Raw genomic sequence first — 25,889 nt, forward strand, 5'->3', positions numbered from 1 at the left:
TGCCTTGAACTGCTGCAGCCCATGTGGTGTAGATAAACCTGCAGTGCTGTTATGAAGGGAGTTTCAGGATTTTGACCAAGCAAAAAAGTGAAGGAAAAAACAATAGTCCCAAGTCAGAAAGGTGTGCAGCTCAGTTGAGAACTTAGGAGGTGGTGTTCACATGTATCTGCTTCCCTTGCACTTTATGGCAGTAGAGATTATGGGTTTGATGATGTTGTCAAAAGTAACTTGCGAGTTGATGTAGTGCACCTTCTGGATGATTCACACTACTGCGGTAGTGGTGGAAGCAGTGAATGATTACAGATGTTAAACAGTGCAAAGTTAAGTCATTGACCTTATACTTAAAACACAGTCAAGAAAAGAGATTCATCACACTTCAGTTTATGCCATTTAGATGACGAACAGGCTTTGGGGAGTCAGAAGGCAAGTTACATGCCATGCAGTTCCCAGTTTCTGACCTGTATGGCTGGTAGAGTGCAGTTGGAGTCAATGCAAATACCTCTACTCCGACTACACAGCCAATATTGTGAAAGACACCCTTTGGCCTGCCTGAAACTTGCCAATCTTCCAACGCCAATGAGCTGTCCATAACCAAGGGCTGTAGACTGGCACAAGGATGGGGCCTAAACAGTGCAGATCACAGTAAAGCTTGGGGTACTTTCTGCAAAGTTTTAATGTGGAAAGGACACTATATACAGCTCCCTAGCTGTAGTACACCAAGGAACTGGAACCTGTGGAAGACCTTGGGCTGCATTCATCAGATAGTGTTTGATACAAGTTATGAACACATTTTAAAATATAAAATCTGTTAGAGTGCCACATGCAGTGTAGATCAGTAGAGAGGAAAAACAACCTCCAAACAGCCAAATGCTGCCCAAGCAGCTTACTCTCAAAAATAATGAAAGATATTATTAACAGTGTCCATACTTACTCTTGAACATAGTACCCACTGATGCATAGCACTCCAATACACAGCAGCCGAATTTCAGAGGTGAACCCAGGCAAGGATTGATCTTGATGTCTAAGTTCAATACAGAGTGCAGCAGCTAGGATAACCTGGTTTGATAGGAATCAGGAGAAACTCTTCAGTGGCTCAAATCACATTCAAGAGACTGGTATCCAGCAACTGCAACAATCTCAGCATCAGAGAAGGATTGCAAGGAGTTCCTTAAGGCTGTGTCCTGGGTCTAAACAACTTCAGCAAATTCGGAAATGACTGTCCAATTGCACACCCTAAAGAGAGACTATTCACTAATGACTGTAACGTTTAACTCCATTCACAATTTCAAAGATTAGGCATCAACTCCCAAAGCCTTTAAAATCACGTACAAGTTACATATCGGCTGAGATGAACTAATCTTCACTGCAGGAAGGATGCATATGCAACAACCTTCAGGGAGCTCAACTTCACCTTGATCAAACAGGATCAACAACACTTCAATTAGACTAAGTATCTACTATCCACAAGTGGTGTACTCTGACTACAACGTGTGCCATTTAAAAAGATGCAAAGGCAGCATTGTAGTATTGTTCCGAAACTTCTTAAAAGCACCTCCCAAACAACTACCATCAGCAGCCTTTAACTACAATACACGAGCTTATCACCATTAAATTTCTTAGCTGTTTCACATCATCCTGATGACAGACACACATCATCACCCTTTCATCCAGGGAGTTTAACCCAGTCAACTCCCTACTCAAACAAATAGAAGAACGTTTCCTTCAGTGCATGACAACAGTTCAACATAATAATCTCAAAGCAATTTGGTAGATTCCAGCCTTGCAAGCAATACCAAGATCCAAAAGAATGAAAAGAGATGCACTCATTTGTATTCTCTGAATTTACAGTTAGCATTATTAAAAAGCACCTCGTCACACCAACAGTAAAACAAATAGTTAGAACCTGGAATTGCATGGTGCTACAGTGTAAATGCCCAGTATAAATTGGGAAAAAAAAAAGAGAATTGGATTATTCCCCAAAAACAAATGTGCAGGGCTACACCTCTAGGTGCCTTGCTCCTTCACAGAAGGAAAGGCAGGGAAATGAAGCAACAGACCAATGACATCCCTTTGTAAATAGTGAGAGGTTTGGAAAACCAGCTAAGGAGGTAACAAACTAAAGAACTGTGTACAACATGAGTGGCACAGTGGTTAGCACTACTACCCCACAGTGCCAGGGACCCAGGTTCAATTCCATCCTCGGGCAAGTACCTGTATGGATTTTGTAACTTCTCCCAGTCTGCGTGGGCTTCTTCCAAGTGCTCCAGTTCCGAACCCCGCCCACGAGTCCAAAAGATGCTCAGATTAGGTGGATTGGCCAAGGAAAATTGCCGCTATACTGTCCAGGAATGTGCAGGGTAGGTGGATTAGCCAGGGTTACAGGGATAAAGTAGGATGTTCTACAGAGGGATGGTGTATGGTAGCTTCCCTATTTTCATGAGCTTCCACATTGTAGCGTTCTTGAGATGTCCTTAACTAAAAAAAAAGAATGTGACCATAAATCCTGAGAGTAACATGACAAATAATAGTGATTAATGTGGCATGTACAGTAGAGTACTGTACTAGCAGTAGAACAAAAACAGAAGAGCATGGGAGGTTTATTAGACCTAACATACAAGCAGTTAGTTCGGAGTTTGTAATAAAGTTCTGATCAGTGGATTTCAGAAGGATTTGATCACACAGAAAAAAGGGTTACACATCCTCTCACCTACCCCCCTGCAAAAATTCCAGCCCCTATGCCCAATTCCTTCGCCTCCGCTGCATCTGCTCCCAAGATGGGACATTCCACTCTCGCACATCCCAGATGTCCACGTTCTTAAAGGACCGCAACTTCCCCCCGCAGTGGTCGAGAACGCCCTTGACCGTGTCTCCTGCATTTCCTGCAACACAGCCCTCACACCCCGCCCCCGCAATAACCGCCCTAAGAGGATCCCTCCTCGTCCTCACATACCACCCCACCAACTTCCGGATACAACGCATCATCCTCCAACACTTCCGCCATCTACAATCTGACCTCACCACCCAAGACATTTTTCCATCCCCACCTTTCTCTGCCTTCCGGAGAGACCACTCTCTCCGTGACTCCCTTGTCCACTCCACACTCCCTCCAACCCCACCACACCCTGCACCTTCACCTGCAACCGCAGGAAGTGCTACACTTGCCCCCACACCTCCTCCCTCACCCCCATCCCAAGCCCCAAGATGACTTTCCATATTAAGCAGATGTTCACATGCACATCTGCCAATGTAGTATACTGTATCCACTGTACCCAGTGTGGCTTCCTCTACATTGGGGAAACCAAGCGGAGACTTGGGGACCGCTTTGCAGAACACCTCCGCTCGGTTCACAATAAACAACTGCACCTCCCAGTCGCGAACCATTTTAACTTCCCCTCCCATTCCTCAGACGACATGTCTATCATGGGCCTCCTGCAGTGCCACAATGATGCCACCCGATGAGTTGCTGTTCCTGCAACCTTATTCCGCTTGGGAACCCTGCAGCCCAACAGTATCAATGTGGACTTCACAAGCTTCAAAATCCCCCCCTCCCCCATTGCATCACAAAACCAGCCCAGCTCGTCCCCGCCTCCCTAACCTGTTCTTCTTCTCACCTATTCCCTCCTCCCACCTCAAGCCACACCTCCATTTCCCACCTAATCTTCTCCTCTATCCATCTTCGGTCTGCCTCCCCCTCTCTCCCTATTTATTTCAGAACCCTCTCCCCATCCCCCTCTCTGATGAAGGATCTAGGCCCGAAACATCAGCTTTTGTGCTCTTGAGATGCTGCTTGGCCAGCTGTGTTCATCCAGCTTCACACTTTGTTATCTTGGATTCTCCAGCATCGACAGTTCCTATTATCTCTCTCTGCACAGAGATGTGAGATGAGGTCACCAAGGAAAACATTAGCTTTGAGAAAAATACTGGATAGGCTGAGTTGCTTTCTTTGGAGCAGAGGAGGCTGTAAACAGATTTAATTAAGGTATATAAAATGAGAATAGTCTAGATCGAGTAGATAAGAGGAACTTAGTCTCCTTCACAAAGAGGTCAGCAGTTACAGCTTATAATGACAGACTAGAAGCAAATGCATGAAAATCATGTTTCACCCAGAGTATGGTGAAAGCCTGGAATTCTGTCTGTAGGAAGGTAATGCTGTTAAAAGTCAATGAAAGACATGTCAGGTCTCTCGTTGAAAAGACTCATTGCCTGGCACTTGGGTGCTATGCATGTTATTTGCCACTTACAGTCCAAGACCGAATACTGTCCAAGTCCTCCTGCATGCAGGCATGAACTGATGCTGTATTTTAAGAGTTGCAAACGGTATTGAAGACCATGCAGTCATTAGCTAAATATCTCCATTTCTGATTACCTTTGCATCATAAATCAAATGGAGTTGCTGAGAATGACAGGATCTAGGACACTACCCTGAGCTGACTGGAAGCCAGTAACCCAAATTGTCTTCCATCGTCCCCGAAGTTTCATTTAACCGTTGGTAAATTTGGCTCCCAATTCCCAGCGAAACAGTCAAAAGATGCTTTGATGTCAAAAGGCAGTCACCTCTGGAATTCTACTAGATTGAAAAAAAGCCTGCCTTATGCCAAGCATTGGTTAAAATGTTTAAATCTATCCACACATATGGTTTTCTCTGGCCAATGGGCCAGTTAACAGATTTTGTAATGCCATGTTATGATTATCTATCGTAAGTTGTTTACAATGAGACAAATTAGGCGACACTATCAGATTTCTTCACTCCCTCCACAATTCTGTTTATTTTGAGAAAAAATTCAAGTCCTTTCAATTTGGAACAGCAGACCTGAATAGCTGGACAATTCTAAATTACACCAATTTTAATACTGTCATATACAAAACGAGCACCTCAAAATGGGAAGATTTAAAAGAAAACACCATTTATATGTTAGTGTTTTCTTAACAGGAAGAATTGTTTTTACTCTACTGGTTTATTATGTACATTTGTTCAAAAATTGAGAGCATGAATTCTGTTGTGTACAATTATGTACATCTTGTTGTGTACAATTATGCTGTTTCTAAAACAAATCATACTAACTCAGATTTGAGACATTTCATCTGTCCTTAAAAAACCTCTTCATTCAGACAAAAGAAAGACTAGAAAACTGGAGGCACTGGCCATGGTTTCCAACCTGCTGCCAATCTAGAGATGGTGTCGAAGGATTAGAGAATGGCACATATCACACCCTGCTGAAATATGCTACGCTGATTAGAATGGAGGTAACAAACATGTACTGCAAGGGTTCCCATTCATGAAGCTTTTTTGACTCTACTTGATTATATTATGTATTTCTAAATATTCTATTAGGTCTTTTATAAAGAACAACTAGAGAGTTTTCCCAAAAAAAAGTGAGCTGACCTTATTTATTCATTGTGTTGGATGTGGGCGTCACCAGCCGGCCAGCATTTGTCTGTCTACAGTTGTCCTTCAGAGAGTGTGCTGAACTGCCTTCTTGAACTGCTGAAGTCCACCTGCTGTGGGTTGACCCACAATGCCAGTAGGGAAGGAATTCCAAAATTTTGACCCAGCAACAGTGAAGGTAGGTGATATATTTCCAAGTCAAAATGGAGAGAGGCTTGGAGGGGAACTTGAAGGCATTGGTGTTCCCATATCTGCTGCCCTTGTCCTTCTAAAAGGAAGTGATTGAAGGTTTGAAAGCTGCTGTCTGAGGAAGTTTGGTGAATTGCTGCAGTATCTCCTTCAGATAGTACGCACTGCTCCTACTGGGCATTGGTTGTAGATGCAGTACCAAATCAAGCAGAGATAATGGGAACTGCAGATGCTGGAGATTCCAAGATAATAAAATGTGAGGCTGGATGAACACAGCAGGCCAAGCAGCATCTCAGGAGCACAAAAGCTGACGTTTCGGGCCTAGACCCTTCATCAGAATATTTGGACTTCCTCTGATGAAGGGTCTAGGCCCGAAACGTCAGCTTTTGTGCTCCTGAGATGCTGCTTGGCCTGCTGTGTTCATCCAGCCTCACATTTTATTATCACCAAATCAAGCAGGCTGCTTTGTCCTGGATGATGTCAAGCTTCTTGGAGGTTGTTGGGGCTGCACTCAGCCAGTTACGTGGTGAGTATTCCATCACACTCCTGATGTGCATTCCAGATGGTGCACAGCCTTGGTGAGTTACTCACTGTGGTATTCCTAGCCTTGGCCTGCTCTTGTAGCCATTGCATTTGTGTTGCAAATCCAGTTGATCTCTGATGAATATAGCTTCCAGAGTGTTAACAGTGGGGGATTCAGTGATGGTAACAGCACTGAATGCCAAGGGGCAGTGGTTAGATTGTCTCATGTTGGTGATAGTCAAAGGCTGACATTTGTGTGGTGACAGAGCTATTTCCCACTTGTCATCCCAAGCCTGGATACTGAAGAGTCACAAATGGTGCTGAACATCCCCAATTCTGACCTTATGATGGACAAAAGGTCACTGATGAAGCAGGTGAATACGTGTGGGCCTAGGAAAATACCCAGAGGAACTCCTGCAGAAATGTCCTAAAGCGGAGATGACTGACCAACAATCAAGACCATCTTCTTATCAGTCAGGTATGACTCTAACCACTGGAGAGTTTGCTAGGACTCCATGATTCCACACTGTCAAATGCAGCCTGGATGTCAAGGGCTGTCACTCTCACGTCACCTCTAGAATTCAGCCCTTGTGTCTATGTTTGAACTCAGACCGTAATGTGGTTGGGAGGCAAGTGGTCCTGGCAGAACCCAAACTGCATGCCAATGAGCCGGGTATTGCCAAGCAGGTGCAGCTTGATTGCACATTTGGTGACACCTTCCATCTCTTTGCTGATGATTATCAGTAGACTGATGGGATGGTAGTTGGCCAGGTTGGATTAGTCCTGCTTTTAAAAAATCTATAGGACATTCAAGTCTGTCCTACACAGTTAACAGCTTTTAGACTCCCTACCTTTATTTTGGTAGTTTTTCAAAAACTGTGGAACTTTAAGGACCTAAAGATTTTTGCAAGATTACACTGCATCACTATTGCCATTGTGTCTGTTTTATTCTTTGATTTGATACTATTCTTAATTTCACGGGTACATTTTTCCCCCCGAATGCTTCATGCATTCAAATACAAAGCCTTTAAATTAGTTCTATTCAGAAAAAAAAAATCACTACTGATACGATTCCTTGGTGCAGTATGACATTCACACATTCTTTCTATTTTCTGTTTACAAATCAGCCTCACTCATTGCTCCAGCACTAAAAAGCCTAAAAAAGTGTAGTATTTGTAAGCACAATGGAGTCATGGAAAGATTTTTTTTTTAAAAATTGAAGAAACAGTGATACTAATGGATCTGAAAGCAGGGAAAATAGTCCAGAGGGATAACTTACCAGGTCAGTCAGTGCAGGAGCATTAAGAAAAATAAGATGGATTGTCGACAAATTGCACACAAATTAGGACAGGTTTCAAAGCGACCTGAACTCAGAAGATAGAGACTTGAACAAGAAACGACAGACAGCTCAGGGCTAAATAGGATAGCAGTGTCTGGGGAATTTGGCTTTGTGGGCAAGTCAACAGAATGGGTCAGCAGAAACTGCTGAACAAATGGTCGTAATCATGGAGACAAAGAAGTCGCTCAACATTCTGATCATATTGTTTCAGGTAAAGATGGAGGAACAAAGCAGTGAGGGGATTCTTGGAGGCTGGAAAAACAGCCTCTTGTTTGTCTACCTTGGATTCCAGTTTCTTCCCCACTCTCTAAAAGAGATTGTTGGTTGTGAGAGAAAAACAAAAGAGTAGATACTGCATTTTCCTCTCCAGGATCATCCTGAAGCAGTCATGCACCAGATACACTTTCACCCCTTGCACTCGAGGGAATAAAGATTGAAATCACACCGGGGATTTCAAAGATATTTCTGCAAATTAAGAAAAAAAAGCCGAAAGTGGAGTGATTAGTCCCGTGAGTTTGAATACAACTGTCAATACAGAGAGCAAAATTGGTGAACATCTGACAGTCAAAATGAATAAAACACCAATAGACTGTAAGAGAACTGTGCAACTCCATTATAGATATCCGGTGACTACAGCCAGCACTATAAAGATGTAAAATTATTCTCAGATGTTTGGCAGAATTCTTTTCCAAACTACGAAAATGATCAGATAAAAAACTTTCCATCTAATTCTGCCAAGAGCTGTTCCAAATATTTAGGCTACAATAATAGTGTAAATTTCATAACTGAACAAAGTTATTGAAACAATTTAGTTAATAATGCAGGAAGACCAGTGAATATTCACTTAAATGTATTTGGAGTCAGTTCAATGCATTATATACATGGCAGACCAATGTTCATGAAGAATAAATATCTCAATTTTCAACATAATTTCATTAAATCATTGCAGTTTCTTTTTTGCAGGGCAACTAGTGATGGACACTAAGTGCTGACCCAGGAGTTTCCTTCCCTAAAAAGGACTTTGGCGAACACATGGGTTTTTCAAACAATCAGCAATGGCTTCACAGTCATCGCTTACACTCATTTATAGATACTTACTGAATTCAAATTCCACCATCTGCCGTGGCAGGATTTGAATCAGGGTCCCCAGAGCATTAAGTGGGTCTCTGGGTTAACAATCCAGTGATAATACCACCAGGCCATCGTCCCTACATAATTGCACAATGTGCTGCGGTCTGATAACCAGCAGCACGAGACAAGGAAACATGTTCCAAAAATAGTCAATTTTTTTTTTTACAAACATGGACTTGAATTCTAACAGTTGCATTTTAGTGTTATACTTCTTATATTTCAGTTAATTTAAAAAAACACTGTAATGCTCAGAGAAAATCCAAACTAATTAAAAATAAAAAGTTCACTGAAAGTATTAGCAAGTCTGAAAGGGTGTGCCGACAGAACAGGAATTAACATTTCAAATCAACAGGCTTTCATCAGAATCTTACACTGACAAAAATGTGCAAGAATTATGTTCCAGGTGTTCCCCTCCCCACCATGAATTAATGCAGGTCATAAAATATGAGAGAACTAGCATTCATGAAATTAAACTGAATATTATTATAAACATTCTCAGGAAAAAGAATGCTATACTTGACATTTAGTAGGAACTTTAAGCCAATTTCTGGGGTTTGAGCAAAATATTAATGTCCTGTTTTGTTCATGTGCTGCTAATTTTGTTTTTGATTAAAATTCAGACATCAAGATCAAATAAATAATATCTCTACCTTGCATAGCATCATTAAAAACAGACACAGAGTGGAATAACTTGTTTTAAAGTCAGATTATTGTAATGAATTACTTATTTGTAGTGTCCAAATTGTCAATGTAAAAGCAAAACTGCAAGAGGCCTTATTTGACTTGTGATCGCCACTTGAAAACCCACTCCAAAATGTTTAAAAATGGAATGAATTAGTGCTCACCAACATACAGAAAACTCCCCCTTGGGTTATTTGGTGATTTCACTTCAGATAACATCATGGTATCTCATTTATTGATCAAGGTGATTCATGGTCAACAGCAGCAACAGGGCCACAAATATTTTGATCAAGCAACCAGTCTTAAGCATACTATTCTTAAAAACAAAACTACGAAAGGAATTTGTGGTTCTATGTTAAAGTAATGAGAAATACATTGCAGCCAACAATCAAATCTGAAATCTCAACGTGACATTCCCCATAAATTGTTCAACTTTGGTCACTTGCAATTTAAGTCATTCTCATTGGAGATCATTGCACTACTAAAACAGGAAATATTTTAGTTCCACATTTATAAATTCAACAGGCAAAGTAAGGAATTTACTTTCAAAGCTAATGAAGAAAACAATGCAAAATGGAAGCCATGTTTCTTGGTTATTCCTTTTGCTTGCCCAATCACATTTTACTCTAAGCAGTCGCCAAAACAAAAAAAAATCCATATACACGATTGAGACACTGAAGAAATTAACAATGCCCTTTGTACTGCAGCTCTGGAGTTTAAAAAAAACAAACAGATAGGTTGAGAATATTTGCACATTTTAGCTCCTACTGCACATGATCACACATGCCAAACTGAATAACCACCTCATGGTAAAACAAGTGGCATCAGATGCTGCAACGTGTATATTGCCATTAGACAAACTAATGTTTCTTCTGAACGTACGATTATTTGGCCAACATACAACTTGATTGCAAGAACTGGTGTCAACACGGACAAAGTGAATTATCAGCTGAACAATAAGATTCAGAATCAGATGAGCAGATTAAATTGCACTTCAGAACTGAATACAAAATACAGACTAATCAATCAATACCATGAATGTCCTTGCCAACGAAGAGCCACAATCAACACTGCCAAAAAAGTGAACACAAGAAAGTAAGAAATAGGAGGAGTAGGCCAATCGGCCCTTCGCACCTGCTCTGCCATTCAGTAAGATTACAGCTGATGTTTTCAGACTTAACCACGAGCTCACCATAACCCTTAATTTTTTAAGGTTCAAAAATGTCTTTACCTTAGAAAGATTCAACAAGTTAGCCTCAACTGCCTGGATTCCAGAGATTCACAACCTTTTGGGTGAAGAAGTTCTTCCTCAACTCAGTCCTAAACCTGCTCTCTCATTGATGTTACACCCCCTAGTTCTAGTTTCACCCAGCAGTGGAAGCAGCATCAGTGCTTCTACCTTATAGAAATATAAAAATTATGAAGAGAATGGATAAGATGAACACCCCACATTCTTCTAAATTTCATTTAGTGTAGACCCATTCTTAATCTCTCCTCATAAGCCAATTCTCTCAAGTCCAAAATCAGCCTAGTTAAACAGTCTCTGCACCTCCTCCCACACCAGTATATCCTTCTCAAATAAGGAGTCCAAAACTATGCACAGCACAATATACAGTTGCAGCATAACCTCCTCGCTTTTGCACTCCATCCCTCTAGCAATGAAAGACAACATCCAATTTGCCTTCCGATTACCTGCTGCACCTGCAAAGCAACTTATTGCCATTCACACACAACAATGCCCATGCACAGCAGCATGCTGCAATTCTTCATCATTTAAACAAGTCCACTTTGCTGTTATTCCTACTAAAACAAAATGGCTAGCCTCACATTTACCAACATCATGGTACATCTGCCAGACCCTTGCCCACTCATTCAACCTATCCATATCCCTCTGCAGGCTTTCAACATCCTCTGCACACTTTGCTCCATCACTGATCTAAGTGTTATCTACAAACTAACACTTTTCACTTGGTCTCCAACTCAAATCATCCACGCAAATTGTTTACAATTGCAGTTCCAACACTGATCCCTGAGGCACATCACTCACCACTGATCGCCAACCAGAATAAACACCCATTTACCCGACTCTTCCTTTCTGCTGGTTAACCAGATCAATGTTGTTGTTTTAATGAGCTCTTGCTATGCAAGATGGCTGCAAAATTATCTACATTAACAGTTAAAATTAGTTCAGAGCTGCCGTGAAAAATTGAAAGGTAGCTGAAATTAGACTGTTTACCAGAGGAGAGGCACAAACAGATTGGTTAAGCTGAACACGTTTGCATGCCAGTAGCTATATTTATGTAACATAAAAACTTCTCTTTCTTCACTTTCATGAAGTCAAATTCACAGTAAACTCAAAGTGACTCTTTACTTAAAATCAATAAAGAATCATGTCTACAGATGTGAAAGATCAGACTGGATGCTAATCCAAAGCAAGAAAACACAAGTGAATTTTATTGTTTTCAGAGCAAAAGTTAGAAATTTTAAAGATTAAAAACCTTCCAACCTTTTAGAATTGTAAATTCAAGAATTATTCCCAAAACATTAAATGCATCTTAATAATAATGTCAATGACATCAAAAAAATTCAGACATCAAAAACTTTACAGTAGCTGATTTTAACAATTTCAGCCATACAAACCTCATAATGAGTGTATTATAGATACCTGTACCAACCAACATTGAGAAGTGTTAGAACAAGAATGCAAATCAAGGATAATTGGATTGGTAGCACAAGGACCATCCCATCCCTTCCCTTAAAAAAAACTGCTGGGATCAGACATTTACACTATAAACATGAGCGCATAAGATGGCCAAAAACAAAAGACAGCTAACTTTATAGAAAAAAACTCACAAAACTTACAAAGCTTACAATTAAAATTTAACTGATTATTACTTTGGATACGCATACTACGTAGAGTTTGCTGAAATACGATTTAAAACAGCGAAGGAAAAACAAACGATAAACAAGATCGAAATGAAGCACAGATCCTCCTTTCCAGCTTTACAAACAGAAGCACTCTAACACGACCAGATGGGAGAGGCATCCGGAGAGGGAACTGAGCGACAAGGCATTCCTGCCCACAATGACCAAGGATCATTACTGGAACAACGGCCTACCTGAAACGTGGAGAGTCGTTCAGACATTCATCGAAATCCACTGTCAACTTCATAGCGCCTGGACACAACCTACCACGAACCACCGTCCTCGCTCGCCGTCCGCCGTCTATCTAACGCGCAGCCCCTACCCCCACCCGCTACTCACTCGCTCTCGTGCAGCCGGGCACACGAGCGCTGTGATTGACAGCGATCTAACCAATCAGAGCTGCCTCGTCCAACCAAGGCAACCAACCATGTGGCGGAAGTGGCAACAGCCGCTCTCCCTGCGGGGAGTGAGTCCACAGGCCAGTCCGACCCTGTCCTGATCCAGTCCTGGATTCGGCTCGGGGTCCGGTTCCGGCTCGGGGTCGAAGTCCAGTCCGGGACTCAATGCAGAGCTAACACAATGTGGAGCTGGAGGGACACAGCAGGCCAGGCAGCATTAGAGAAGCAGGAAAGTTGACGTTTCAGGTTGGGACCTTTCTTCGGAAATGGGCTTTAATATAGGACTCAAATGCAAATGACAGTGATTTATCGTCAAGAGTGTTCACCAAAACAATCGAGTGGGAAGAGGAAAAGGTAAAATATTTACAAATAAATGATTTTACGAATGATCGAATGAGTACCGTAACAGTAAATAAAGGTTACCATTGTCGCCATCTGTTGGGACATTTCCATAGTTTGAGGTGTATCTTCTGGAGTTCTGAACAAGACCATCTCTTATTGAATAAGAACAGGAAGTGCTGGAGAAACTCAGCAGGTCTGGTAGCATCTATGCAGAGAAAGCAGAGTTAACGTTTCGAGTCCGAGGTCACCCGGCAATTTCTGCTTTTGCTTCAGAATAGTTGTTTTTTATTTTTTTTTAAACAAACTCTTGTTTTGTTTTGTTGATTGGCTTAAAGGTATCTAGCTCACAGAAGTCTTTTTTCGTTTTAGATATTTGCGTAGTTACTTAATTCACAAACCATTCAAAAGTGTAAAGGTTCCAATGAAATCGCAGATCTGTTATACATTGGTTCTAACAAATTCCCGAACTTGGACAGAATGGAAAATGAAGTAGAAAAGTGAATAATGATATGCTTTTAAACAGGGTTGCAGTCAATTGGACAGTAAAATACTGGTCTAAATTTAGAATAAGATGTTTGACGTTACTGAAAAAAATATTTCTGGGAAAAAATACAGGTCATACGCAAAATCTAAACAATAGCTTTAAGATTGTTTATTATTGCCCCCATTATTCAACACTTATGTTAACAATAACATTAATGTTTACAATAAATCATGAGCCAAACTTTTTTGGCTCCACATAACATGTATGACATATAACATAAAACAGCATTGCAATTAGTTCTCACCAGTAGAAAGACTTGAAGAAAGAAACATAATGAAAGTTAACTTCCATTTTCATGATTTCTTATGATGGAAAAGTCATTATGTAGTTTGCAGAATTATATTGGTCTTGTAATGTCTGCATTATTTCAAATGTACACATTTTGCACAATGCTATGCAGCTGCAGTGTGATTTCCTATGCCACAATATCAGATAGTAACAGATATGAGAAGGCTTTTGACCAGCTTCATTCAACACTGCAGAGACCTAATCCCACCAGCATCGACCAACACTGTCCATATTTGTTTCTTAAAATATCTTACTTATATTGCCAACTGCCTCTCAGAACTCTTATGCATTGATCAATCTTGGTCTAAAAAGAATTTCCTGCTTTCAGTTAAATTAACCTTTTGTCAAGTTTATGTCCCTTTATCTTAGTGTCAATATGAAAATGTTATTCCAGATTTAGCTTTTCCATGATCTTACCTACATAATAAATATACACACATGCATAGTAGTTCACAAACAAAACTTGCATTGTGGCTGGACTAATTGGGCCACTTTTGAAATACTGCATGCAATTCCAGTCTCCCTGCTATAGGAAGGATGTTGTGAAAAATGAAAGGATTCAAAAGAGATTTACAAAGATGTTGTCAAGGGTTGGAAGGTTTGAGCTATAGGGAAAAGCTGAATTGGTTGGGGCTATTTTTCCTGACGCATGAGAGGCTGACCTTATAGAGGCTCATAAAATCATGAGGGGCATGGATAGGGTGAACAGACAAGGTCTTTTCTGGGTGAGGGGGTGTGGTGAGTCCAAAATTAAAGGGCACAGGTTTAATCTGAGAGGGTAAAGATTTAAGAGAGACCTAAGGGGCAGCTTTTTCACGCAGAGTGTGATGCGCTTGTGGAATGAGCTGCCAGGGGAAGTAGTGTAGGCTGATACAATTATAACATTTACAAGGCATCTGGATGGGTATATGAATAGGAAGGGTTTAGAGGGATATGGGCCAAATACTGGAAAATGGGACAAGAATAATTTTGGATATCTGGTCAGCATGGACAAGTTGGACAAAAGGGTCTGTTTGTATGCTGTAAAGGTCTATGATTCTATAACAGGATTGACCTGTGTGCAGTTGAGTCTGATTGTGTGTATGTATGTGTCAATACAATATCTCCTTTAAGGCAAGGTGATCTGGAGATTATACTGAAAGATGGTTAATTGGTTCCCTGTTTAAGACAGCATTAAGTTCCAAGAATTGCCCCATTGGCCCCTCCTTGTAAAGGGGATGATTAGTGAGGAAACAAGGGAACGGAGGACTACAACATTGCAAGAACATATATAAGTAACAACACACGCCGATAAGGAAACTCTAAGCCTCTAGTCTTATTGTCTTACTGGAGGCAGTACTATAACCGAAAATACTGCCCAACCTGATTGTTACCTAGGCCAAGTTTTCCCAGAACAGAGTTAAAAATGTATCTCTTGGAATTTGGACAGGTAACCCAATTACAAGGGAAAGACCCTATCACCAAATTTAGTTTATTTTTGATCAAATACCCATTTTCTATGTTTCCTTTTTATTAGCTAACACCAGAAGATTCATTCAGTATAGATATTTCACCTAACCTAAATCATTAAATTCATTACCGTTGAGCTGTTAGTATCAATTACCTACACTTCAAACTCATTCTGAACCTAACACTTTCAAGCATCAAGGTAATATGACTTTCTTGTTTGATGGATACCCTTACTTTCCTTTAAGGTCCTGAACTTGCATTAAGTAGAGGTTGAAGTTGCATCCCCTCATAGAAGTAAGAACAAATTATCCTTTCCTTTTCCGGGAATGAGGTACTGATGACTGTATCTAAGAAGTGTCTCTGAACAGATCAGTAAAAATAAAGATTTTCACTGCACAGTCAGTAAGGAGCACAGTCAGTTTGAAGGAGACTTCACTTGAGTCAGACAAAGGCTGAGTGGTGAATTGGAAATTTAATTCAAGTGGGAAATTGATGCAAAGGGCAGCAGAAGTGTTTTATCTAAGGGTTTACTGCAAGAATTAAGTGCTATAGAATGAAAGGTGACTGGTAGGTAATAAAAGGAGTGGATCAAGAGGTCTAACTGCAGTGATATCAGAGACAGATGGATGTCATGAACCACAACATGAAATGAGAATGTGATTAGTGAGTAGAATTGATGGCTATTTCTGGACTTTAAGAACAGAAAGATGAAAAACACTGGATACCTGAAGATATTGTTTCTTTAGAAAAAAAGAGAGAGCTGGGTAACTATAAAGTTATAGTGGTAATTTTTTTAAAATCTGAAAATATCATTACAGTGAAGTAATTAGTTTATAATTTAACTCATTACATGAGAGTTGGCAGGACAGGTGACGTGTAGCTGTAGCATGTGGAAGATTCTGGGCACCAATGTGAACCAGAGTGAACACATCTTTAGTAAATATTTGCAGTTCAGAGATTTTCAGATCCTTGTTGACGTGCTGGACTCTCAGCTATGATATTGCACCATATCAGGGAAGGGGAGAGTTACCTGAAGGCATTGTTCCAGAAAGTGATCCCATCCCTGCAGACTAGATAAGTCAAATTTGTCCGTGACCTGTAATAACCACTGGGGAAGGTATGGTGTTGCAGGGGTTGCATCTGAGGCACCTTGGCCACTGAATTTGTCCAACAGCTACAAAGTTCTTGTAAGCTGCATAAACATGAGTAGGGGCTGCTGGGAGAATGAGTGAGTTGACCACAGCACTGTGGTCCAGGAAGCCATTCAAGTGAGGAGAGAAAATATAAATGTAGTAGTGGTAGGGGACAGCATAATTAGGGGGCTAGATCATTTCTCTGTAGCTGTTAAGAGGGAATCCCGAAGGGTGTGTTCACTGCTTGGTGCCAGGGTTAAGGGCATCTCTTTGGGGATGGAGAACAATTTGGAGTAGGAAGGAAGAGATTAGAAAACTGCCAATGCAACATCTTTATTCAAAAATGGAAGGAGAAAAAAGTGGCAAATATAGGCCAGTTAGCTTACATCTGTATTAGGAAAATGTTAGCATTGTAATGTAATAAATAAGTGATATATTGACAAGTGTATTTAGAATCGCATAATATAATCAAGCAGAGTCAGCACAGCTCTATAAAGGGGAAATCATGCTTGACTAATTTGTTGGAATTCTTTGAGGAGTTAATGAGCAAGACAGAATTTATTTTTCTTTATTCATTCATGAGATGAGGGTGTCGCTGTTTAGGCAGCATTTATTGTCCATCCCTAATTGCCCAGGGGGCAGTTAAGAGTCAACCACATTGCTGTTGGTTCTGGAGTCACATGTAGGCCAGACCAGGTAAGGATGGCAGTTTCCTTCCCTAAAGTGAACCAGATGGGTTTTTCCAACAATCGACAGCAGATTGATAGTCAACATTAGAGTCTTACTTCCTGATATTGATTGAATTCAAATTCCACCAATTGCCATGGTGGGATTCGATCCTGGGTCCACAGAACATTACCTGGGTCTCTGGATTATCAGTCCAGCGATAATACCACTAGGCCATTGATAAAGGAAAACCAAGGAATTTGATATATTTGGATTTCCAGAAGGAATTTTATAAAGGTACCAGAACATGAGGCCACTTAATATGATAAAAAACTATGGTTTGGGAGGTAGTACGTTAGCATAGATAGTGAATTGGTTAACTTAGAAGACAGAGTGTTGGGATTAGGGTGGGGCATTTTCAGGATGACAACCTGTAATTAAGTGGATTGCCACAGGGATCAGTGCTGGTGCCACAAATATTCACAATACATATAATGACTTGGGTGAGGTAAATGCGTATAGTGTCATTCATTTTGCCAATGACACATAAATACATGGAAAGTCAGCTACTGAGGATGATGCCAGGAATATGCAGTGGGATAAATTCAAGTGGGTGAGCAAAATACTGGCAGGTCAAACAATGCAGGAAAATGTGAGAATATGCACTACAGGAACTGAATATTATTCAAATAGAAAATGTTTACAGAAAGCCACCCCACAGATGGATTTGGGAGTCCTCATGCTTGAGTCGTAAAAGGTCCAACAGGTATTAGAGAAGGAAATTGGAATATTGGCCTTTATTTGAAGCAGAATATAGTAGTTAAGGTCTTGTAATGTAGTGGTAATATACTTACCTTTGAACTAGGAGACCTGGATTCAAGCCCCACCTGTGCCAGAGGTATGTAATAACCTTTGAATAGGTTGATTATAAAATGTACAAGGCACTGGTTAGACCACACCTGAAATACTGTGAACAATTTGGGTCACTTATCTAAGGAAAGATATTCTGGCATTGGAGTCAGTGCAGAGCAAATTGAATCAGTTAATCCTTGGTATGAATGGACTGTTTTGTGAAGAGAGATTGAGTGGGTAGAACCTGTACTCATTGGATTTTAGAAGAATGAGCAATCATTTAATTGAAACATGCAAGATTCTTGGGAGACTTCACAGGATAGATGCATAGAGGTAGTTTCCACTGGTGTGAGGTGTCTGGGACCAGTGCGCATAATCTCAGAATAAGGGTCACCAAGTTAGTACAGAGATAAAGACAAACTTTTTGTCTCAGAAGGTAATGAATCTGTGAAATTCCATACTACGTAGGACTGTAGATGTTGATTCATTAAATAAATTTAAGGCTGAGATAGATTTTAGTCAGTAAAGGAATCAAGAGTTATGGGGCTAAGGCTGGAAACTGGAATTGATGATTAACAGATCAGCCATGATCTCATTGCATAGCAGAGTAAACTCAATGAGCTGAATGGCCTACTTCTGTTTCTATGTTCACATCTTATTATTTCGCTTTGTGATTTATGCTCTTTGTATAAGCATTAAAACTGTATGCTTTCCTATATGTTTAATTAAAACCTATATTGTCTCATCTAACGTTCCATATTAAACTTTCAGCAAACCTGGCTGCTTTTTCCCCTCTCTGGGTTAACATTTTTTGAGGATTTCTATTCTGATCATTGCATTCTCCAGGAAATTTATAATTTAGCTAATAAACAATTGTATTTTTAAGAAAAGGGTTATACTTTCTTCTATAGGTGTGGATGGCGAGTTGGACATTGCCAACCCAAGTTACATGTTCTGGAGTCTAGCGCCCTCTGGTGGGACTTAAGGGAAATTAATTGAGGGACACTTCTGATCATAGGCTCAGATTGCATGGTTATGATTGTATAATAGCTCCTCAATCAGACATTTCCTCTTTCTCAAGTATCGCAAAAAGCTCCTTAATCAATGTTGCCACCCCTCCCCATTTTTGTCCTTTCCTAACTTTATTGACTATAAAAATACAAGGCGTTCAAAGTTGGAAGAGTTCACTGTCTCTTTCTAGACACATTAAAATAAATGCCTTAGCCAGTGCATTTAATGTTTAACCCAGTTATCTATTTGTCCATGTATATATTTTGTCTATACTAAGATTAAAAATGATCCATCAAACAGGCTTCTTTAGCTATCAGCAAAATTATCAATTCATTGTAAATACAAAATTATACAACAAAGACACAAAGCTTATTAACACAGTTTGAATTATGAAAGAACATTTATCCTCCTAAGTAATCCACCCACATTCCAGCTAATGGAAAATAAAACATTTCTTTGTGGGGATTCATTTTTACGAAACCTAGACAAATACTTGGAAATTTTCAGGAAATATGATAAGACATGATATGTTTCACATGAATTTTGTCTAATATCCTTGCACACAAATGTGTGTCAGTAGGGATCATCACTGGGATCTTTGCCAGAGCAGCATTTTCAGGAGATGTCAAGAGGAAGTCTTCCAAAAGCGTCTCAAGGAGAATAGCTGTTTCACTTTCTCAGCTCTTGCATGGGACCTTTAAGCGGGTTTATTAAAAAGGACACAAAAGTCGAACTGAGGGTTTTATCTCTTCACAAGCTGCACCCCAACTGAACTTAAAATCAAGTAGCCAGAATTGTTGACAACCAAAAGCTCAGACGATGACTACTAGTAGGTCCAAGCAATTAGCTTAACTCATAGACTTTAGGTTAGTGCCTTTTAGAATAGGCTAGTGTAGAAGCCGTTTGTTGCGCTTCTTTTTATTGGCCACTGCATTGAGGATAGGAGTTGAGAGGTCATATTGTGGCTGTACGGGAGATTGGTCGGGCCACTTTTGGAATACGACATGCAATTCTGGTCTCCCTGCTGTAGAAAGGATGTTGTGAAACTTGAAAGGGTTCAGAAAAGATTTACAAAAATGTTGCCAGGGTTGTAAGGTTTGAGCTGTACGGACAGTCTGAATAGGCTGGAGCTATTTTCCCTGGAGCTTCGGAGGCAGAGGGGTGACCTCATACCGGTTTATGAAAACATGAAGGGCATGGATGGGCTAAATAGACAAGGTCTTTTCCCCCCAGACTGGGGTGTCCAAAGCTGGAGGGTATATATTTAAAATGAGAGGAGAAAAATAAATAGGGAGAGAGGGGGAGGCAGACAGAAGACAGGTGGAGAGGAGACGGACACATCAAAGAGGCAGGGATAGAGCCAGTAAAGGTGAGTGTAGGTGGGGAGTTGAGGAGGGGACAGGTCAGTCCAGGGAGGACAGGGATGGGGTAAATAGACAAGGTCTTTTCCCCCCAGACTGGGGTGTCCAAAGCTGGAGGGTATATATTTAAATTGAGGAGAAAAATTTGAGAGACCTAAGGGGTAGCTTTTTCGTGCAGAGAGTGGTGCATGAATGGAATGATCTCCCAGGGGAAATGGTGGATGCTGATACAAATACTATATTTAAAAGGATGATGATATGAACAGGAAGGGTTTAGAGGAATATGGCCAAATGCTGGCAAATGAAACTAGATTTATTTATGATACTTAGTAGGTATGAACAAGTTAGACCGAAGGGTCTGTTTCCTTACTGTTCATCAGTATGACTCTAGAATGGTGTCATTATGTCCTTTCAGAGACTGTTTTAAAAAAAAGTCCAGGTATCTTTGTAGTACTTCAAATGGACCCATTTTCACAACTCAGTCATGAGTTGTCAAAAAATTTTCATCATGGAAGTGCTTTCATAACAGTGTACAAGATCATTTAACATCCAGTCCTGGCTTCCTTGAGCCAAGTCTCTCAAATAGCCACACTTCCAATTGGTAAATTCAACCTGCAACTCTCAATCTCATTCTCATTCTCCTCACTCCTTGCATTCACATACATGCACAGTAATCCTGATTCATACCTTCTTATTTTCTCCCTTGCTCTGACCTCAACTTTCAAATTACTATTCTCTTTTGTAGTGCTATCGATCTTCCCCTGGATTTTGTGAATCGCCGTACTACTCTCTGATACTGAAGTCTGGTTCCCACCCCAATCAATGCCAGTACCCACAGGCCCATCCAAGCTCCCAACTCTAATCATTGTGTAGGTTTGTATAGATCCAACCTTCCCAAACCTCTCAGTCATCTACAAGGCACAAGTCAGGAGTATGATTGAATACTTGCTCAGATGAGTACACTACAAAGCACTCAAGAAACTCAACACCATTCAGGGCAAGATTGTTTCATAGATAGTAGGAACTGCAGATGCTGGAGAATCTGAGATAACAAGGTGGATGAACACAGCAGGCCAAGCAACATCAGAGGAGCAGGAAAGCTGACGTTTTGGGCCTAACCCTTCTTCAGAAATGGGGAAGGGGAAGGGGGTTCTGAAATAAATTGGGAGAGAGGGGGAGGCAGACAGAAGATAGGTGGAGAGGAGACGGACACATCAAAGAGGCAGGGATGGAGCCAGTAAAGGTGAGTGTAGGTGGGGAGTTAAGGAGGGGACAGGTCAGTCCAGGGAGGACTGACAGGTCAAGGGGGCAGGATGGAACACCATCACCTGCAAGTTCCTCTCCAAGCAATTTGCTATCCTGACTTGAAAATATATTGCTGTTCCTTCAGTTCCGCTGAGTCAAAATCCTGTAAGTTTCTGGCTAACAACATGAGTCCACCTACATTGAATGGACCACAGTTGTTCAAGGCAGCAGCTCACCACTCCCTTTTCAAAGGCCATGATGCATGGGTGATAAATGCTGACCCGGCAAGCAAAGCCCAAATCATCTGAATGAATAAAAAGAAGGCAGGAAATTGTTGAACACTTTGGATTGTGTGCCTTAAAAAGAATGCACATTGGGAACATGAAGTATGTTAGAACTTAGAATCATAGAACCCCTGTAGTACGGAAACAGACCATTCAGCCCAACAAGTCTACACTGCCCCTCTAAAGAGCATCCCACCCAGACCCATCTCCTTACCCTCTCCCTGTAACCCTACATTTACCATGGCCAATCCACCTTACTAACACATCCCTGGACACTAGGGACAATTTAACATGGCCAATCCACCTAACCTCTACATCTTTGGACTGTGGGCAGAAACCCACGCGCACACAGGGAGAATGTGCAAACTCCACGCAGACAGTTGTGGCCAAGGGTGGACTGGAACCTGGGTCTCTAGTCCTGGAAGGCAGCAGTCCTAACCACTGTGTCACCATGTCCATGTCTTGAGGTGCCTCAGAGTGGAAATTGGTGCCGGGAGAAAAGTTTATTTATTACACAATCTGTGATCAATTTTTAGTATTTTGGCCTCGAGCTATACACCTGTATATTGTAAATATTGGAAGTATTACAATTGAATTGAGTTTTGAAAAAGTGGAACATACTGTCTTGAGAGGAGTTGAATTTTGTTGTAATATTGTAATGTAATTTTGTTGTAATTTTCAAGTGTAAGTGTTCTGTTATGTACTTCTTAAATTTTAATGATTAAATTGTATAGAGGTTTAGAAGTGGTGTCCACCCAGTGGTGAACGTTTGCTGCACAGGGACTTTGGATTGTCTGAACATGTTTAACAAGGATGACTCCCACTGTGGTAGTTCAAATCCTGCTATTCAACAGATGGGGTTTGTCACAAGGAACTTTTGTGACTCCAGTATTTCTCAATAATATTCTCCAAAAAGGTCTACCTGACTTCTCCACAAATTACAATTAACGAAGAACACAATTACTAACACAAAGTCCCATATTCTCATAATTACCACAGATCTTTGCCAGGTTCTATTGACTGCCCTTACCACTTTAATCATTGATTTCCAGACTTCCATTCCTACATCTCCACACATGCGCATGTTCCTTTAAACTGACTGTCTGCTACACTGTTTTCTTCTAGCACTCCTTTTGTCCCTCCAGAGCTTCACCCCAGTCAAAAATCTGTTTAACACCTGACTTGCCAACTGCTTTGAAAGCCCCACTCTCTTTTATTCTGACATGACCAGGTGAGGAAGAAATAACAGGCTCCCCTCTTTACCAATGCCCCATTCAACCATAACAGGATTTTTCTGAAAAGGGTATTTTTGCCAATTTAATGAGTTTGTTGTGAATTAATTGTTTACATGCTGTAATCATAAAAGCCACAACCAGACAAGTTTTTTTTTTAAAGTTTTGTCATATTTAATGTGATCCAAAATAAAATATCCTCTGACTTTTGCACATACTTCAACTTCTCACACCCAAATAGATAACCTTATTTAATCTATTAACCTATTCTTTCCCATGCTATAGAGTCCAACAGAATAAAAAAAAAGAGGTTACATGATTTATGGAATTTAGTAACTTGGTTGGCTTCAGGTTAAATTCGAAGTTACAAATGCTTCTGGTGCCATGGTGATTGACAGGTGTAGATGGACAATTTGTCATTGGGACCCCCAGTCCAGTCCTCCCCCATTCCCAACAGCTACACACACCCATGTGGCACCTTCCCCTGCAGTTGCATCAAGTGCAACACTTGTCTACCTCTTCCCTCCTCACCATCCAAAACCCCAGAAGCATCTTCCAGGTGAAGCAATGATTTACTTGCACTTCTCTCAATCAAGTCTTCTGTATTCACTGGGCACAATGTCGTCTCCTCTACAATGGGAAGGACAAAAGACATACTGAGTGTGTCTGCTTCATGGAACACTCATGCTCCCTCCCGAAAAATGACCGTAAGCTTCTAATTGCCTGCTACTTCAACAGAACACCATGTTCCCTAATCAGTGTCTCTGTCTCAGGTTTCCTGCAGTGCTCCAACGAGGCTCAGCAGAGACTGGAAGAACGGCACCTCATTTTCTGCTGGGGCACCCTGCAGCCTTCAGGATTCAATATCAAGTTCAAAACTTTTAGCGCCTGACACTTCCTTCCATGTTCTTAACTCAGCCCCCACCCCAGGAGCTGTCATGACATGGGCTCTTTCAGCAAAGCCAACCAATTTTTTTTAACCTACTTACAGTCCCCATTATCAGCTTAACTCCCTCCCTGGCTTACTACCATCCATCCCTTTCTCTGCCTAACTGTCTTTCTCTCTCTCTGTGCTCCATCTCCACTCGCTCACTAGGGTGGCACGGTGGCTCAATTGTTAGCACTGCAGCCTCACAGTGCCAGAGACCCAGGTTCGATCACAGCTTCGGGCGACTGTATGGAGTTTGCACATTCTCCCCCTGTCTGCGTGGGTTTCTTCCAGGTGCTCCGGTTTCCTCCCACAGTCCAAAGATGTGCAGGCTAGGTGGATTGGCCATGCTGAATTGCCCATAGTGTTCAGGAGTGTGTGGGTTACAGGGGGATGGGTCTGGGCAGGATGTTTCCAAGGGTGGTGTGGACTTGTTGGACTGAAGGGCCTGTTTCCACACTGTAAGTAATCTAATCTTAACCATACCCACCCCCGCCACCAACCTCCCAATCACACAGACAGTCACACACCCTATCATTGACATATACACTGACCTTATCTAGGTTACTATAAGTTCTGAAGGAGGCTTACTAGACTCAAAAATGTTATCTCTGCTTTCTACCCACAGATGCTGCCAGACCTACTGAGTTTCTCTAACAATTTCTGTTCTGGCTTCACATCTTCAGCATCCTCTGCGTTATTTTTCAGAATTAAACTATACCCCCCAATCCCAAATACATTCAAGTGACACAACTCTGCAGGAACGATATGAATTTTAAGAAAAAAGACAAATGAAGTAAACACACACCTGTGCCCTCACGGTTCAAAATGTAAAGGATCAAATGGGATGACACCTCACAGTTCTGCGTTTCCTGTCGATGAGATCAGAAAATCATCAGACCAGACTTGAGTCCAGATGGAAAGTCAGCTTGACTTAGGTCTCTGAATAGAAGTAACAGTTCAGCTTAATATAATAAAATATGAGGCTGATGAACACAGCAGGCCCAGCAGCATCTCAGGAGCGCAAAAGCTGACGTTTCGGGCCTAGACCCTCCAGCATCTGCAGTTCCCATTATCACTAACAGTTCAGCTTTACAGGTTCATGAGGCAGTCAGAGATACTGATTTATGGAACCTTTCCCAGGTTCCCAGAAGTACTTCACTGCAAGACCTGTGCAGGTTATCCTGCGGCAAGATTTCTTCACACTGTATTCAGGAAAAGTGACAGTGAGAGAGAGAGAGACTTGCTTACTGAGCTGTCTGGAAGTCTTTTCCTTTTGCTGGCACATCCATGTGCAATGTTGATGTAAAATTACTGTATCAAACTGGCAAGTTAAGTCACTGTAAAGTGTTTTTCAAATACTAAAACGAAATAGAACTTAAAGTTATTTTTCCCACTCACGGATACCAAAATTCATTAATTGGTATAAAGCATGCTTTCATGACAATCTTTAAGCTTCCTAATTTCCATGTTTTACCCATCACTTATATTGGAAAACACTCAGATGTAACTGCATTCAAAATGTTACAGAAACAGTGTTTAAATCAAACAATATGGAGGGTAAAAGCAAAGATATTCAATTAATTGCAAATATATCATCATTTGGTATGTCAGAAAGAGAAACAGGAATTTAGGCTCATAAGAAAAAAGGCTATAAGGTTGTAATTAGAGAATGTGTTGATTTTAGTGTTACAGTATTTCTCATTTGATGCATTAATTTCTTCTACACAAAATAGGTTAAATTGGCACATGTTTGCACTGTCGGAGAAAACCAGAGCACCCAGCAGAAACCCACACAAACACTGGGACAATGTGCAAACTCCACACAGGCAGTCACCCAAGACTGGATTTGAACCTGGGTTGGTGCTGAGAGATAGTGGTACTAATCACTCAGCCACCATGCCAGAGATTTTAAATATAAGTTCATTTGAGTTACAACTTTCTAGAGGTCAGTGTCTAATAATAATTTCTTCTGGAGCTGGA

The 25,889-nt window shown here is 40.9% G+C and overlaps 1 protein-coding gene across 6 annotated transcripts in view; it reads right to left on the minus strand.

Annotated features, from left to right (window-relative positions):
• LOC125457614 (arf-GAP with coiled-coil, ANK repeat and PH domain-containing protein 2-like) overlaps positions 1 to 12,533 on the minus strand; it is a 155,466-nt gene extending 142,933 nt beyond the window's left edge. For all 6 annotated transcript variants that reach the window (XR_009446667.1, XM_048542090.2, XM_048542088.2 and 3 more), the window contains exon 1: positions 12,368 to 12,533. Coding sequence is in view for 5 of the 6 variants with exons in the window: in XM_048542090.2 (XP_048398047.1) it covers positions 12,368 to 12,420 (53 nt within the window). In the remaining variant the exon portion in view is untranslated. The remainder of the gene's footprint in view (positions 1 to 12,367) is intronic.
• Between the last annotated feature and the right edge of the window lie 13,356 nt (positions 12,534 to 25,889).

Source organism: Stegostoma tigrinum, chromosome 14 (genome assembly GCF_030684315.1).
Source record: "Stegostoma tigrinum isolate sSteTig4 chromosome 14, sSteTig4.hap1, whole genome shotgun sequence".
Lineage (NCBI taxonomy): Eukaryota > Metazoa > Chordata > Chondrichthyes > Orectolobiformes > Stegostomatidae > Stegostoma > Stegostoma tigrinum.